The sequence below is a fragment of the Corvus kubaryi genome, unplaced genomic scaffold (genome assembly GCF_017639235.1).
Source record: "Corvus kubaryi isolate FWS band 111438036 unplaced genomic scaffold, C.kubaryi_AGA036_p1.0 68, whole genome shotgun sequence".
Lineage (NCBI taxonomy): Eukaryota > Metazoa > Chordata > Aves > Passeriformes > Corvidae > Corvus > Corvus kubaryi.
Genome location: NW_024582056.1, coordinates 16,823,479 through 16,841,227, shown reverse-complemented (window position 1 = coordinate 16,841,227; position 17,749 = coordinate 16,823,479). Strand labels below are relative to the sequence as shown.

The window sequence follows — 17,749 nt, the reverse complement described above, 5'->3', positions numbered from 1 at the left end:
ACTCCCATAAAATTTCTGTACTTTGTTAAGTTAAATAAAAATTGCTGGGGAAACAGATCCTAAAAATGGACGAGTATAAAATTAAAGACAGTTTTCAGAGTGTTCCAGAGATTCTTTATTCTTATAGCTCTGTTAAACGGTATGATAATATGTAACAAATCAGAGTAATTTGATTTTGTTTTGTCAGCTTTGTGCAGTGATATCTTTATCTTTCATTTGCAATCAAGGTTTCTCTCATAAAAAGCTGACATTGGCTTGCAAAAGCTTTCCTGATTTCAATGAGTGTCGTAAACGGATTCTTTCCCCTCTCTTTTCTTTTCAGCATGAATTTATTAATGCAGCTAACATTTTTTAAACCCTTGTACCCCCTCCTAATGCCTTCCCAGGTTACAGAATGGCCGGTAGGAAGCCAGGGTTTGCTGTATGACCGAAACTGGATGGTTGTAAACCAGAATGGAGTCTGCATGACTCAGAAGCAGGAGCCAAGGTTGTGTCTTGTGAATCCCTCAATTGATCTGAAGCAAAAAATTATGGTCATTCAGGCAGAAGGTTCGTAAACAATATCCTTTCCTTTCCTTCCCTTCTTTATTGGTGTCAGACTTCTAGGCAGGGACACCTGCATGCACCCACCAAACTACTGAATGCTGTGCATGCTTACTTGGGACTTACTTGGGACTTCAGGGACAAGTTCTGTGCTGGCTGTGGGCAATGAAAGCCCAATCTGTTATATGCAGCTCTGGGGGGGTTCCTAACTTGTTGCTGGGGTAGGCAGAGAGTAGATAATGACTCCCTATGTGCAATCATAAAGTCGATGCTCCAGGATGGAGAAAGAACAGACAGATGTGGAAATTTACTGACTAATGTCTCTCCATAGCATGAAATGCCATAGCCTGAAGGCATTGTTATTGCTGCAAAGGTGTAGGAATAGAAGTCTAACATTAAACACCCTGGCCAAAAACCTTCCCATTTTGTATCTCTCTTCCTCCTTCCATCTGTGGGATTAAAGGGGTAGAGTCTTCAGGGGAAATTAGTATGAATTAAAATAAGGACCAGACATTATTTAACTCAGTTAAATACTTGCACTAGCAGGCAAATATTTCATGATGTTTGACCTTCCTGGGAATTATCAAAATCCTTTTTATTCTCTGATGAGGGGAAAAAAAACCAATATGTAAAGTGTTACAGAAAGCCCTTTGCTACTCAGGGGTGAAAATTATTTATTTTCATAACAGTGCCATTGGCACTGAGCACTGGAACAGGTTTGTATTCCACCAAAGTCATTACTAATGCTGACATTGCATGTGTCTGAATGATGTTCATCATTTCCCCAGGGTCCAACTTTTACTCAGCCTGTGTGTCTTAACCATTAATAATACATGTGCCCACATTTTCAGCCGCTAGACAAAACAAGGGAACCTATCTTCAGATTTTTCACCCTTTATTAGAAATCCATATGAGTGGATCTGTAACTACAATCTCTTTTCTGTGTGTACATTAGAGTTGTAGACCTGTCCAACTGTCTGAGCACTCTCCAGAGAGTTAAATCCAACTCTTTGATTCGTTTTGTCTGAAATAGGTTTCTAAAATGTACATTTGGATACTTCCACTAATCATGTGCTACTTCCTGTGTTTCTAATCCCAAACACGATCTACTCTCGTCTTAGGGATTCCAGACTTGCTCACTGGCACACACACTGCTGTTTTCCCCTCTCTCCTCCATACTATTTCTTTGAAAATCTATCATTAATTCATTTAGATTTAATGTGGAGCACCTGGCACCTCAGATTTTTGTAGTACAGCTGCACAGACAGCCTTCTCCCACAACTTTTAAATTATCGAGTGCTTCAGAACTAATTATTTCTAGAAATTTATTTCCTTACCATCTCTCTGTCTTTCTGACCATTCTGAGTCTGTTCTTCATTTTTTTTCCTTACTAGCATTTGTTCAGACAAGTGCATACCCCTTACTATGTTCACCTGTCAATAACACCTGTACTGACATACTTCAGGGAGTCAGGAAGTGGTTTTCTCAGACAAAAATGACAGTCAAGGTACCCACTTCACACTGAGATTTACTATCTCTTTCCATAGTGCAAGGGTGAAATTTCCTTTAAATTCTACCTTTTGTGTCATTTTTGGAGTTTTCACTGTCATTTGCCTTCCTTTTGATGAAAGTGAGCACCATTTCCACACAGAAGTGATTGTCCAAGTCAATTGATCATTTCTCTGCCCAAAAGTAATTGATCAGTGTGCTCTAACAGGAATGTCATTGCCATTTATTTACAGCCTGCTTTGGCACAGCCAGTGTGTAAGAATGAAGTAATTTTATTCTTTGTATAATGACTCTAGATACCAAAGTCCTAGCCCTTGATGTGGTCTAGGACCTCTTTTATAGCAGTCCTACTGTTTTTTACTCTCATGGTGTCCTTGCAACCTGTGGCATTTTTTTTAAGTTCTTGACAGTGAGATAATGGCTCTCTTTTCCTTGGGGAGTCTATTCCAGAGCTTACTGCTCCTAAGATGGCACAGTGATGGGAGCACATACAAACCAGCAGGGTTTGTTTGTGCTGAGCAGATAAATCTGTAGGAAGTTGTTCCAATACTTTTTTTTTTCCTCTTACCCGCAGTCTAAATGCATTATTTGTTTGTTTATTTTTTTCTTTTATCCCTTCACAAACATGGGTCCGTGTTATATCTCCCACTTAAATCATTTCATGACAGACAAATTTAAGTTAATGTTGACTGTTTCCTTGAAAATCCCATGCTAATCCCTGCTGCTTTTGTCGCCACTCTCACCAGTCTGTCTGTAGCTGGTTGCAAATGTAGGCCCTGAAGCTGAATGCCTCATGTGAAGCTGGAGCAGTGATCCATGTGGTGGGTGTTCCAGTTTGGCCAAATTTAGAAATATATCCTCTGAGAGAAGGCACAACCACCCCTTCTCGTCCCCCCCCCCAGGTTCGGGAAAAAATAAATTTTCCTCAAAGGAAAGTGAAGGAGATAAAACTATTTATTTACCAAACACACGGGAAAAGTAAAATAAGGCTAAATAATAAACTGTTTCGCTGTGGAGGAAAACCTGGGAAAGTGTTCAAGTCCTCCCTTTGGTCTCCTCGGAGCTGGGGCTTGGCCCAGGGCCAGGCCCTCTGTGCCCGATGGAAAGTCCTCCCGATGTGCTCTGAGGTTGAAAGCAGTCCAGTAGAAAAGGGAGAAAATCCGGAATTCCAGAGAAGGAAAAGCAAAGTCTAACTCTCAGTCTCTCTCCAGAGAACAAGAAACTGAAAACAACTGGCCAAAAGCTGACTGGAAAGCAGCAAGCCGGGTGCTTCCTCGCTCCCCTGCCGCAGCTGGGGGAAAAAACCTGCTATCTTTATGTGACCTTGAACAAGGTGCAGACTGCTTTGAGAAAGTTTTGCTCAGTTTTTTCCTTCCCCCTCTCAGGCTCAGTTTGGAGGCATAGAAAGGCACAAAAATTAATTTCTGGGCATAGGCAGCGATATGGGATACACATCATAAGGTCATCCCAAGACAGTGGGGAGCAGTGGAACTTGGTTGAGCCAGGCAGGCTGTTCTGCAGCTCAGAACCTTCACTGGCCTGTGTCGGTGGCTGATGTTATTTCAGATCTGTAGCTCTTGGCCTGCTGACTGACAGCCTCCTCCAGGTCTCTTCCTGCTTTGCTCCTTCCTGAGTTATTTCTCACGTGGAATGCCACCCACCCAAACCGCCTTTCCTCAGCCACAGCAGCATGCATCTTTCCAAGATGAGTTTTGTTTCCTCCATCTCTCCTCCCCCTCTCCTCACGGTCCCTGTGCTGAGTTTCTCTGTCCTTTCCATCTCTGCAATCCCCTTGCTCTGGTGAACGTGCAAGCCCAGTGGCTCCCAGCTGACTGGTGACCAGTGCAGTCCAGCCGGCTGCCTCCCTGTGCTGCTCTGCAAGGAGCTGTAACCTCTGTGTTTTCTCTGCCAGTTCCGCTGCTACCTGTGCTTTTCTCACTGTGAGAGCAGGCTGTGGCGCACATCTCCACCCAGAGCGCGCTTTGCTGCCTGGAGGCGCCTCTCTCCAAAAGAGAGAGCCTGAGGCTACTGCGCTGCTGGAATAGGTGCCTCTGGTAAGTGCCGAAAGCCGAGCGGGGCGAATCCCACGTAGCTGAAGTACACAGCATTTTTAAAGAGCATTCTGCTATTACACTATTAGATATGGGTGAAGACTTTATCTGTGTCACTTTTAAAACATGATGAGTCTGTTCTCTCTTCCCCTCCAGGCACATGCTTTCCTCTCCCTCTAGAACTTTTCATTAGTGGAAGATTTGTTTATGGCTATTTTATTTCAATGTGGCTTAATATTCTCGGTCTTCTCTGTCCAAGAAAAATTTGTCAGCATGATTTGGTGTGACAGTAACTACTTTAACACCTTTTGCTGAATCCTGCTGGGACACCCTTTCAGGGTTGTTCTTTAACCCCTGCATGTTGGGTGTCTCCATAGCCCATCTAACCCCCAGTGGTGGAAGGGCAGAGCCTGCTGCCTGACCGACCCAGCTGTGCAATCCTGCCGCCACTGTGGGTAGCAAAGATGGCAGAGTGGGGCTCTACACAAGCCCAAAGCTGCCTGAAGGCTTAGGATCTTTCCCTGGCATGCCTGCAAAATTAGTTGGCTTGCGTGGCAGCTGAGGAGCTCCAGGTATTTCCCAGATCCCTGACGAAGGGGTTAAGTGAGAGCAGAGGGAGAGGCAGGGCTTGTGTCTACTCTCTCACTGGCTGTGCTTTTATTCAGCAGAGGGAGTGAGATTTTAATTTTGAGAAACTGTATTTATTAATTTTGTCAGAATTATTTTCTTAGGCTATGTGATTGTTAACAGGCATTTCCTATTTTATTTAATGTTAAGAGTGTAGCAAAGCCTTGCTATCGCAGAACCCACTTTGAGAAAATCAGTGTGCCTAACTCTGAATCAGCCCCCATGGAGAAAAACAGCTTCTTGTGTCTTGACTGCTGTTTAGTGGTTTGGCTCCCAGTAACTTAAAGGTGGTCAGGAGCAAGTGCCTTTATTTCCAGAAATCCTATTACTTGAGTGAGAATCAAGGGAAATATCCTTGTCCTCCTCCATCAAATACGTGGGAGTGCAGATTGCACTTGTTCCTGACCTACACAAATCTGTAGCCAAACAGAATTTGGCTGAGAATACGCTTCTGGAAAAGACTAATTTCTCTCTTTCCATTTTCGCTAACAATCAGCATTAATCTGGCAAGTTGGGCATTAGTTTGCCACTGCACAGTGGGAGAAATTCTGAGTGTTGAGGAGGCACTTTAAAATATTGGAGTAGAAAGATGCTAGCAAAACTGAGCAGCTAATTGCACTTTATGGAGTTTATTGTGCCTTCAAATAGTCATGTGTTACTGCCAATAAAAATAATGGGAATTAAGTGCATACACTGATGAAAGAATATACATGAATAGTTTATATTTCAGTCTATTGAAATAACAGATCTCTAATTTTCCTCATTGACTGAAAATAGGAGCTATAACGATAAGAATTTTTTTATATTAATACTGTGAGCACATCTGTGAATTTTATTATCGAGCAAATGACCATGGAGAATGACAGCTTTTACATTTTAGTAACTGGCAATATTCTACTTTATTTTTTTGCCTTAAAGATAGAATAAAATTGTAATTAACAACGTTTAACTGACCTAAACATCACTATAAAATGTGTACTGTTCAATAAAAATGTGGTACACTTGCTGATGTATAAAAGCAGGCTTTTTAAAGCCCTGAAATTCTATTTAAAAAAATTTTGTGAGTGTGCTTTTCTTAGAAAGTATTTGAAAGATATAACAGTTAAGAGCGCGTGCAGGATGAAATATTTCAAACTCTTCCAGAAGGAATGATGCTAATGTTTAATTGTTTCAAAGTCCAACAGCATTAGTCTAGTCAATAAGATGATAACATTGGCTTCTTTTTCAGGTTGTTACAGGGTAGTTCAAAGCATTTATTGCATGTATTATTTTCCTAAGTGAACCTAACTTTTCCCTCTCTGTCTTCACTTATGAAGTATACTAACATAATTAACCAAAGAAGAAGTAGACCACTTTCTATTTTATAAAACGTGCATGAAACAGAGTTGATAGTCATAGTATAATGAATCTGAGCTACATTTCATTACTCTTAAGAAGAAAATAAACCAACTTGATTTCACCATATCACAGAGCTGGTAGAGCTTGATTCTTATTTGTTTTACATTATATAATATCAAAATGTGTGGTTATAATCCTGGGAAATGGGGGGTCAGAGTCTTGGTTAGTATATGTTGCAGTATAATGGAAAAGCTGGATTCATTGCAGCCACGCAGTAAAACACTTTGTTCTGCAGTTAAGATTATTGTTTTCAACTAACAGAAAGAAAAGTAGTACAGCTTTTCTTTTTGGTACTAGTAAACTGGAGTACCCTTTCCATCTCTTTGACTCATTCTGTTCAAGATGAGAAAAATGTGGGAGAAGTTGGTAACATAGATCATTACCAGGTTTAAACTTGGAGATGAATAGATGAAAATAATTCTCTCATTCGCAGTTTTCCATACATTTTGTCTTCAAATTATTGTAGTTTTATCCCACAGTATATTTCTTTTTTTTTGAACAGACTGTGCTTCTTTTTTTCTTCCCCCTCCTCTGTCTTTCACCTTTCAGATCACTCAATCCCTCAATTCCAAAAAACCCCAACATGACAGTGTTTAACATCATCTCCTGACTTGATAGAGGGACCATCCTTTCAACAGAAACCGTGGCTGAGGCAGTAATTCTGTGCCAGTTTCATTGCCTGAGATAAACAGAGAATGAAGTTACTCAAAGCTGAAACTGTGTATTTCTTAATATGATTTGAATACCAAGGTCATCTGCAGCCTTTGTGCTTTGTTTTATCCTTTGGAGCCACCTGCAGGCAGAGAATATAATTCTGACAAAATGAAAAAGGATTTTTTTGATTTGCTGTTTGTCAGGCTGCTGTGATTGTGAACAGGAGCAAAAATAAGAACTTTTTTCATAACTTTACGATTCTTTGTAAATTTTTTATTTAAATATGGCTTGCTCTCTGCCCATCTAGGCATGGACCCAATATCTGTGTCACTAGAAGACAATACTGGAAAAGAGACTGTGATCTGTGAGAGTAAAGTCTGTTCACACAGGTAAGTGAGAGCAGAGAGGTACTGAAGCTGAAAATCACTGTAGTGACACTCAGGATGTGAACAGATGTGCACAAAGACAGAAGTCCTTGAAAAAATGGGGGAAAGCAATGACTGACTTAGTGGACCAGGAGAGTGGTCCTATTTAAGTAAGTAAGTTGGCATGCCCCACATGTCTGATAGAAAACAGTAAAATTTTTTTTTAATTAAAAAGGAGAGGAAGGGTGGTACAATAAAATGACTTAGTACTCACTTGAATGAGTGAGATCTTTTTTTTTTTCACTTGCTCCAAGCATGAGAAAAGGAGGTGTGTCCCCAGTTACTTCCAAATGCCAACTGGGGGTCTCAGCAGGACTTGAATTTAGTTCCCTCATTTAACAGTAATGATGCTGGCAATGTTGCCCATTTCATACTGCATGGATTTAAAATTGCTAGAACCTTCTAAAGTTATAAATAGCTTTCCATATTTACAATGCTTTTTAATTTTGTTTTGACCACCCATGTTGTTCAGTGTCCCCTTAATAATCTTGGGATGACTGAAGGTGTGTAAATTAAATAACATTAATTCTAATCAAGAGACATACCACTTCAGTGAATATAACATTATGAATAAATTTATTTCCTATCCCTAAACTTAAGTGTTTATCCATCATATTTTCTAAGAACTTCCCCCAGTCTCATTAAGTGGCAGTGTATCAAGCGCCTTCCTAAAGTACATTTGCATTATTCACTATGTTTCTTTTAAATGAGTCTCTTGGTAAGTCCAACTAAAAGAGCCACTTAAAGATTTATATCTTCCTTTAACCAAGGTATACTAATTCTTTGTAGCCCTCTACATTTGCTTCTCTGAGTAACACATAAACAAACCAGCAGAAGACCTGGCAATTTCCCCATGGAGCCATGCAGAAAATTATCTTCTCCTTCTTTTCTACTAGCTATTCAGATGATAAAGAGGATCTTTTCCTCAGAAGTGTATTTTCCTCAGGTAGTGGAATTCACCCAAGAGTCATTTGTTTTAACCATCTGTCCCACTTCCCTTAGTGTTGACTCATCCCTGGCCTCCGCATGGTAAGCCCATCTATTACAGGCTGTAAAATAGCCTGGCTTATCCTTCTCTCTGTGTGCATAAAATTTGTTGCCATACTATTTATTGTAGCTTTCTTTCATATAAATGACCGTGTCATTTTTATTGTATCAAATTGGAAGTTTTCATGGAAAACTTCTTAGAGTTCTGAGAAGGAGGGAAAGGACAGAATGAATAAGAAAGGGGATGTGAAGGCAAATTGCACAGAGTGGACTGCAACTAGCAAATAAACAAGACAGGAAGTAAGGCAGGATGGGTGAACAACATTGATGAGGCTCTGAAACTGCTCAGAGATCCAATAGCAATTGATGCCAGTTTCCAGTGTTTCATCAGAGGAGCCTCCAGGGCTGAAAATAATGAGGAAAGCAGTGCTTTGCAGTAGGGCAGGAGGGGATTTGTGGTCTGGGGTCTTTTCTGCAAAGTGTCTAAGGTGAGCAGTGGGACCAAAAAGTCTTTGTTAAAAGGCTTTTACTCGAAAGAAACCCCTAGTGAAGGCATTTTCTATTTACTGATTCTGTGCTCTGATGCTGTTATTTCATCCAGTTCTGCTGGCTTACTCTGAATTTAGACTGAGATACCTGAGAAAAGTACATGATGTAGAATCTGCAAGCAGTCATGTGAGGAAGTTTAATTTTGCAGAAGCCACGCAAGTTTAATGAGCCCAAATTTCGCTTCTGAAGCAATTAATCAATGTTAGCCTTCATCCCAGCAGGGACTGTCCATGAGCAGGTGCTGCTTACATTGCAGGGACATGGCTTTCTGGTACAATATCAAACAGTGGACAGATGAAAGTAGAAGCTAATGTTGATAAGGTTATTGATGTTGTAAAAGACCCTAAATGCTCAAGGTTGCTGCTCTACTGAAATAGGCAGGGGTATAGCCTCCTCTTTGACAGGCTGCAACATCAAAGAAATCAAGGGAAGTGTAGCAGTGGTAGGAAACAAAGGTGTAGTTAAGAACAAGGTGAACTGAGCCTGTTGTGTGCATTTTATCCCTTGGGATCAATATTCAGACTTCATCTGTCCTTGTTTCTTGTTCTGTAAATTACCCTGCTAGAGGGACCAGTTGTAACGCACTGAGGCTAAATGACATAACAGAAAGATGAGTGGGAAACTCAAGGCAAACAGCAAGTGAAATCAGAGAGAAATAGGCTCTTCTTTATAAATTGCCTGACATGTGCCAAATGAAATATAATGCTGACAGATGTAAAGTTACACTCCACAAAAATAAACACAAGCAGAAAACAAGTAGAATTGAGCTACAACAGAATGACTTTGACTGAGACCTTGAAGAGATGATGGTACTTGCTCAGAAAATGGTCTGAAAATAAGGGAAAGCAATTTGAAAACATGGGAGTCTTGAAATACAAAAAGTACACTGTGACATTTGATGAAATATCAACAATAGTGTGAGTCTCTAGCTCAGCCACTGTGACTCAAAACAGTAAGTATATAAAAAGAGGGCAAAATTTTGTTCCTGATTTATACAGTATTAATCTCCAACAGGCTGCTAGAGGCAATTGGCTCAGGAGATATTTTAAACACCCCTATACCTCTGTGAAGGTGGGAAAAAATATTGGAGGCATTTGTTTCACTTGCACTGTTACCGTGGGAGATTCATGTGTTCTCATTAGCAGCCTTCTCCCTAACACAGTGGTCGGCAAGAGCACAGTTCAAACTGTGAGATCTCATGTGGACACTCACCTTTTGGCCTCTTTCTTGACACAGTGCCTGCATCTCATACTCACACCAGAACACCATTTCAGTTCTAGGGCATCACTGGCTAGATGCAGCTGTGGTTAACATCTGTCCAGTCTCAAAGTGGGGAGAGGGATGCAGAGCTGCACCATAATTCAAAATTCAGAACAAGCACTGAAGAGATACCTGATCCTTGCAGGGTGATAAAATCTCCTTGATTTTCCCTTGTGCTGGCTTTCTACCTGTGTAATTCAGTTGAACCCTACAGAGCATTTAGTAAAGCCAAGCCACTTCCTCTCAATCCTGGGGCTTAGCACCTTTTGCTGTGAGTAGCTGTTTTCTTGTTTCACAAAGCAGATGGTTTCCATGCAGATCAACTTTGGCTGGGTAGGAAAACAGGGTGAGCATAGGAACGTGGCTACTTCACTTGCCTTGCTACAGGAATCCTCCCTAGATCAGCATAAGAATTTGCATTACTCTTACGTTTAAAGTTAGGTATCAGTCAAGTTTCCTTTTGTAGTCAATAAAGAGTTGAACATCCCCACACTGAGAGTCATCCCATCCTGAGGTCTAATGTAGATGAGAACTACTTACTTCTACCCATTATCTGTGAGCGGAACCCAGACAACTGATTTATACTAAATGCCTGGATTTTGGAAGATTGACATTAAGTTTACTCAGGGCTGAGGAATCTAATGTCAAATAGGGTCAATTTCCTGTGGACTGATCTGTGGCCTTCTTGGATGGAGAGAGGTGATTTCAAAATCCCTCTAGGAAAGATTACATCCAGGTAAAGAAGGCAATTCTATTGCCAGCTTGCATAACGCACTAGACATTTTACAAGTAATGGAAATCATCTTTAGAGAGATACTTGGCCTCTGTTAGTGGAGCCATGTTTTAATGTGGAATGTCTGTACTAACATGAATTAAATTAGGGAAGTAACATCATTGTACCTGATGGGATCGTTAAAAATTACACACAGTGGAGCAATCTTAAATTGAACTCAGATCATTCATCTCTGTTCTAGTAAAAAGCACAGACAAGAGTGTGACTTTTTCATAATACTGTATTGTAATATGGTTATATGGGCAACCACTTGCTGTACTTCAGAGTCAGTGTCTTCAGCATTATGATTATTTAATCCTTTATTCCACAGTAATTTTCTGTACTAAACTAAATTAGATCTTGTGAAAGTTGACTTCAAGTGGAACAGAGTAAAGTTGAGGAAATGCGGAGTTAGAGTCATGCAGAGCTTCACATCAGAAATTCATCAGGCAATATGGATACTGTACTTTGTATTGAAGGATTCAGAAGAAACATCTTCACAATTTGACTTCTGTTTTGCAAATTAATGTTTGGGCAATCAAATGTAAACTCCCTCTTTTCTTGTTACAGGGTAAAAACATATGACTGTGGAGAAAGAATTGCTGGCTGGTTCTCTACATTTCTTGGTCGTCCGTGTCGCTTGATACGACAAAGTTCAGACATGAAAAGCAAGTCACATCAGAAAAATACAAAAGGTATGTTGTCATTCTTAAAAATAAAAATAATTCTAAAAAAATCTTAAAGATTTGTGATTCCTCATACAAAAATCAGGCTCATGGACTTCATACTGAGTATATAGGTATCCTGATAAAGGCTGAAAGAGTTATCCAGCATTGATCTAGTAGTTATGTTTATACTCAAACCGACTTTTTGCTGCCTTTCTACTTGTTAAACTTGGTGAAAATGTACAGATACACCAGTATAGGGGGAGTTACCATCGTGACCATTATTTTGTCTGGAAACTCAAAGACCATTTAGAAAAATGATTGTGAAAAATCTGAGGATCAAAGAATTTATCCAGAGACTAAATTTCTTTATAAAAATAATTGAATGAAGACTGAAATTGAAAGAGGATTGAAAATGCATAGATATTGCTCTTGTAAATTGTTTTACAAATTTGGTGAAATATCAACTCTATCTCAGTTTCTAACTTCATTGCATTATTATCATTTACAGGTTTGAGGGCATTCTTGGAGTATTTCATAGTGACTGAAACCAAATGAATAAACTAGTAATGAGAATGAGTAAGAGGTCAAAGGAAAGATGAGGTGAAATTACTAATTTTTATGATCATTTTAGAATGTTGGATTGATTTTTTTAGGTCTGTCACCTGCTACACACATCTCACTCTCGCTTGTGAATGAAGCACAATACCTCCTGATAAATGTAGCAAGCATTCTGCAGCTGAAAGAACACATTTCTGCAAGGTAAGATGCTTCTGTCTCCAAATGTCTCTCAGTGATCTTGGATTCCAGAACCTTGCCTTAAGGTGCCGATGTAGGTGTTTTATGTGGAAATTTAGAGATAGTAACTTTTCAACATTCAACAAATATATAGCTACTAAACTGGTATAATTAATAATTATTTTATGATTTCTGAAAATTTGAATTAAATGCATGAGCATAATCTGTCTACCAACCATCTTTAGGAAAATTTAAATGAAATTTTTGTCAAATTATTTGGTGGAAAGATATTATTGAGAACCAGCCAAGTTCTATTTGTCAGAAGAACATGGAGAAATAGGTTTTCTCAACATAAATCATCTGGCAGGTGAAACTATAAAGTCTTACTACTGGCTGAACTACTTCCCTCCCATGGGAACGATTAAGATTTAGAATAAATACGCACAACAGAAATACTTTAAAAGTATTTTCAGGACTGGAATAATTTTATTTCTTAATTGAATTTGGCTTTACTTATACAAAAGTGGGAGATAGAAGCAGCAAATGAAACACTGAGTCAGCCCACAGTTCAAAGATAACAAACCCATTACCAACTGAATTTTCATATACTGGCCATAGGAAATTGTTGTTCCTTGAATATAACTAGGCAAGGTTCAATTTCCACAGAAAATCTTCCCTCAAGGCCTCCATTATAGCTGTGCATCCCACAGCCCCAGCATTTGTCTCTGAGCCCCATTTTCCTGTCTCACAAAACTTCTCTCTTGCCTCTTCCTGGAGTCATCTTGTCTCCTCTTAGTCACCCACCAAACACATCCCCTGCATTGAAAACTCCTGCTTTGAGTAGGAGAGGAATCTATCTATCTATCTATCTATCTATCTATCTATCTATCTATCTATCTGCAGGAGCATATGTATATAGCTTCAGGATTGAAAACCACTGACTGAATGAAGCATCACTAGGACCACTGGAGCTTGCATTGTCTGAGGGTTTTCCTTCTTTAGGAGAAGACACTTGGGCAATTTTATTATATCATGGGAAATGTGTGTAGAAGGGGTTTGAATCAGTCCATCTCTCAGTGCTTTGACTACCCTTTCTCAGTCTTTTGAGGTTTGACTGGCTGGGTTACATCTCCTTGGGAGGGCACTTCTTGCAGACATCCCTTACTCAGACTGGGCTTTTTCCATGGTGAGACTCACTGTGGAACCTTCCAGATATGGGATTTGAGTGCAAGGATGTAGAGCAAGAAGCAGCAAGTGAGGATGAAAGAGAACAAGGAACTTCAGTAACACATTCAACCTCAGATGATCCACTGATTTTATACCTCATATCTTCCAGCACAACTAGGCTTGTAATTTCCCTTTCCTCAAAGCAAACTCCAGATGTGACCCGAGCTGCAATGGTGAGAGAAGCATCTTGCTTCCCACTCTGTAGCATGAGTTGGAAATGTCCTCCCTTCCATGCATTTTGCCATGCAGTGCCTTCTCCAGGTGCTGGAGAAATGAATTCAGATATCCTCATTCTGCACTGTTACTAAATCCTGGTGTACAAACGTTCCAAATACTGAACTATCCAATGTACTTTCAAGAACTGCACTTATGGGTCTTTATTAAATATTGGAGGGTTTTTAGAAAATATTATTTAGCTTCTTGGCATGTGGGTTTGTTTTTGCTTAATGGAAACCTGCTAAGTTTTGTAAAACAATTTCAATTTTCAATTATGTTTTCATAATTTGTATCTTCTGTAAGTAAAAACTAGTCTTCTAGTCTGCACCTGGCTTTTGAGAGGTGATTTAAAACAGAAACAGTAATTCAATTAAAAATTAGAATACAGCATACTGTTGGAGAACTACATGTACCTGCAGACATTCGTCTCTCTGGTGTTTCCATTACAGGTCACCTCTATGAAAATCCCTATGACCTGGCCTAATGCTCATATGTTCTTGTTAGAAATATAACCCTGAAGATATAAATATTCATTTTCAAGTGTGCCTGTTAAATACAGGTAATGCATTCTTCATCACAGAGCCTACTGCTGTGAAAATCCAAAGCACCTAGGCTGACTTTGACACATTACACTGATTTTCAAAACAGGTGCATGTTGAGATTTGCAGGATGAAGGTACCTGCCACTCCATCCAACCAATGCATGTTTTGTGGGAGGAGAAATAATGGGAATTTACTCAGATACATGTTGCCAAGTAATTATAAGCACTTCTGAGGGCTGGGGGAGGTGCGAAAGAGGTGAGGTGTTCTGGATATGAGCCTGAGCAGGTTGAAGGCAGAGACTCAGGATGGGGGCACTGCAGTCTTTGAGTTCAGCAGCAAAGGGTAGATTAGTAGAGGCTTGAAGTAGTTTTCAGCAGCTGTCTCAGGACGCTGCAGGCCCAGCTCTGAGCTTACTGGGGCTTTTGATGCCCCCACCAGTACAGGCTGGGGTGGCAGGCAGTTACATTTTGCAAAACACATTTGAAACTAGAGGCTACCCAGCAGCCAAGCTCCAAGAGCCCACAGCAAAACTGGGAAGCACAGCAGCATAACTGAACATGTTCACAAGTAACTGCTGTGTTCCTCCTTGTTTGCATGAGCACTGGCACAATCTACGCTTCCTGTTGGCTCCCACCTCCTGCGCTCATTACAAATTGTGTCTCAGCCATGGGATTGCATGTGGGATCTTGAGGGAAAACCTTTGGCCTTGCAACTTCCAATTCCACCTTCTACCCCCAGGCTGCTGGAGCCCTTGTGAACACTGGGGCCTTGGTGGAGCTGGGCTTCTGAGGTTTGACTGAAAGTCTACACAGGTTCCTTCTATCCTTATGCTCTTTTGTCTGCTAGAGAAGATCATCCAGACTATTTTCAATAAAACCAAGCTCTTTTTTTTTTTTTACCTAACAGGCCTCCTCTGCCAAGACTGCTTGATGTGAACTTTCCCCTGTACTCTGGTTTTTTGCGTGTTTTTTCTCTTTTTAACTAAAATACATTTTAAACTGTATGGCCTTACTTCTTTTTCTTCGGAACACAAACGCCTCTCCTCACTGCTTACCCAGGTTTCTGTCTCTGCTGCAGGATTTCATATCCCAAAGTTGTCAGACTAAAGTTGATGGAGTATCAAAAATTCTTCATGCCCTTAATAGCTAATGCAAAAAGAAGTGTTCTTCTCCACTAAAAATGCCACTGAGAGAACCCTCTTGCACATTTTACAGTGTCTCTTTTTTATTTTTTCTGGTGCTGTTCAAGTTCTCCTTTAGAAGAAGAGTGAAGAATGACAATTCAAAGATGCAGCAAGATTTCTGATATTTGTATGCAGTCTGCTTCTCTTTCTGTCTCATATACATTCTCCACACTGACACAAATCTACACTCCGGCAGTTCAAATGCTTGTAAAGAGGGGGAGATATCACCACACAGAGATTAATTTTTTTAAAACACCTATCATTTGGTGCAATCTGCTGCCTCCTGAAGGCAAATAATAATAATATGAGGGATATATTCTCTCATAAAATTATTTTACTGGCCTTTTTCACCTTCAGCAACTGTTGGTTTTGTCCCTTCTGACATTGCAGCATGTGCAGAATAAATTTTTATTTGGCTTTGGTTCTAGAAGCTTCTATTTTTACAACATTTAACAAGTTAAATGATTACTAACTGAAAAGATCTTTTTATTTGTTACCATTAGCCCTACATATGATAACAAATTGGGAATTTTCTCATACGCATGGTTCACCTGTCTACATGTTTTCATACCTACTTTTCCAGGTTACACCTCTGAAGAAGCCACCTAGAGGGTTACATATTATAGTTGAAAGGTTACAAATTATAGTTAAATACCCTGTGCCACTTCCATAGCCTTTGTAATAAAACCTGGTCCAGGTTATTCTGGAGAAGCGCTTACTTAATCACATGAGCCACCAGATTCTTACAGCACAAACATCTAATGCAAAACCATTTAATAATTTTATTTTTTCTTTTTCTCTGTCAACTCTGTGAGACAGACTGAAGGAGCCATTGGAAATAGAGGAATTAATCCGACGTTTCCGTGCCAACATTGTCATCAGTGCACCAGAGTCCTTTGAAGAAGAAGAGTGGGCTGAGATTTCAATAGGTGCTCTGCAATTCCAGGTGTGAACTTTCCTCTCTTGTCCATGTCCCAGTCTATCACAAAGCATTTTGATTCCTGGAGACAAACCAATTTTTATAAGGCTTTGGCTAGAATATGGGCAGCATGGTTTGTGCAGGTGAAATTTATGAAGTGTGTAAAAGAAAAAAAAGTGATGTGTCCTGTGACAAACATACTTCAATATATCTGAGAGGTGTTGACATATTTCTCCACACTTTTATTGAATTTCATAATTCATAGCATTCCTTATCTTTATCTAAACTGAATAATAATCAGGTTTTTTGAGGCAGAGTTTACAGCACATATTTAGCCAGCACGTCAGCAGAGAACACTCACTGTTAAGCACAGTAGTCCAAATGTAACCTCACATTGCTGCACATCAAGCAAGTGATTGCCAAAAGACTGGGCATGAATACAAGTGAACACTCATGGTCTATTGCCCTCTGTTGTATACATCTTATCCTAATCTCCACTCAAGGAACGTTTCTAATTCTAGCCTGGTAGGGTTTTTTGGTGTGTTGTGCTTCATATTATAGTCAACAATACAATGTCCCTTGTACTTCAAGGAAAACGCTGAAGAGTCAGACCTTGTTTGCAAATACATTCTTTTAAGAAAAACTCTTAACAAAGAATCTCTAGAAACTACACATGAAACCTAAGGGAATGATGTACACATGTATTACATGTTCTGGTGAATTTGTCTGACCTTGAGGTATGAAATATGTATTTGAAGATGCTTTGCCTAGGATGTGAAAGTGGCTTATTCATTGTTTTCTTAGAGATTATAATTAAGGTGTGAATAACAGAAATGCCAAGGTCAAACCTAGAAGTTGTGATAGACATCACTCCTGTTATTTTCTGGTCAGCACAGTGTAAGAAACTTTTTCAGAAGGGTGGAATATATTACTTATCTGCTCTCTTCTTATGTGTACTTTGATCAGTAAGCTGCCATATGATTTACAGAAAACTGAGGAAAAATTCCTATAAGTAAGAAACAAGGAACACAAAGGACAAAATCCTTGGTGTATAGCTTGTTAGAGGCTGGAGTTACACTGGGGAGCTCAGCTGAGGTTCCTGTTGATAAGTTACTGTAAAACAGTAAAATAAAAAGGCATTCCTGGCATCGATATACTTTAGGAATACAAGGCTAAAATAGAAAAGCTTATGCAACTTATATTGTCTTTCCCCATCTCTGCTAAGTCCTTCTTCAGATAGTGATATAGTAACAGTAGAAATTATGTTAATGCTCCTTGATGCCATGAAAATGGTAGAAGCTGTTGAACAAAGTAATATTTCCTTCTCTGTCTTGTTGTTCTTTTAATTAAAAAAAAATTAAAGCTGTGGAAAATAATTTTCTAAAAGAGCTGATGTATGTTGTTGATGACTACACTGAAGAGTTATACAAGCAGTTCTAGATGCATCTCAAAAACCTGAAATATCACTTCAGATCAGCACATAA

The 17,749-nt window shown here is 39.6% G+C and overlaps 1 protein-coding gene across 3 annotated transcripts in view; it reads left to right on the top strand.

The window, feature by feature from the left end:
* Positions 1-17,749, top strand: part of MOCOS (molybdenum cofactor sulfurase) — a 209,777-nt gene that overhangs the window by 180,281 nt on the left and 11,747 nt on the right. Inside the window, exons 9-14 of one of the 3 annotated variants that reach the window (XR_006019616.1) lie at positions 387-549; positions 7,090-7,171; positions 11,346-11,470; positions 12,097-12,202; positions 14,071-14,975; positions 15,070-16,159. Coding sequence is in view for 2 of the 3 variants with exons in the window: in XM_042048759.1 (XP_041904693.1) it covers positions 387-549; positions 7,090-7,171; positions 11,346-11,470; positions 12,097-12,202; positions 16,166-16,292 (603 nt within the window). In the remaining variant the exon portion in view is untranslated. The other 2 variants (XM_042048759.1, XM_042048760.1) reach the window with 2 other exon arrangements.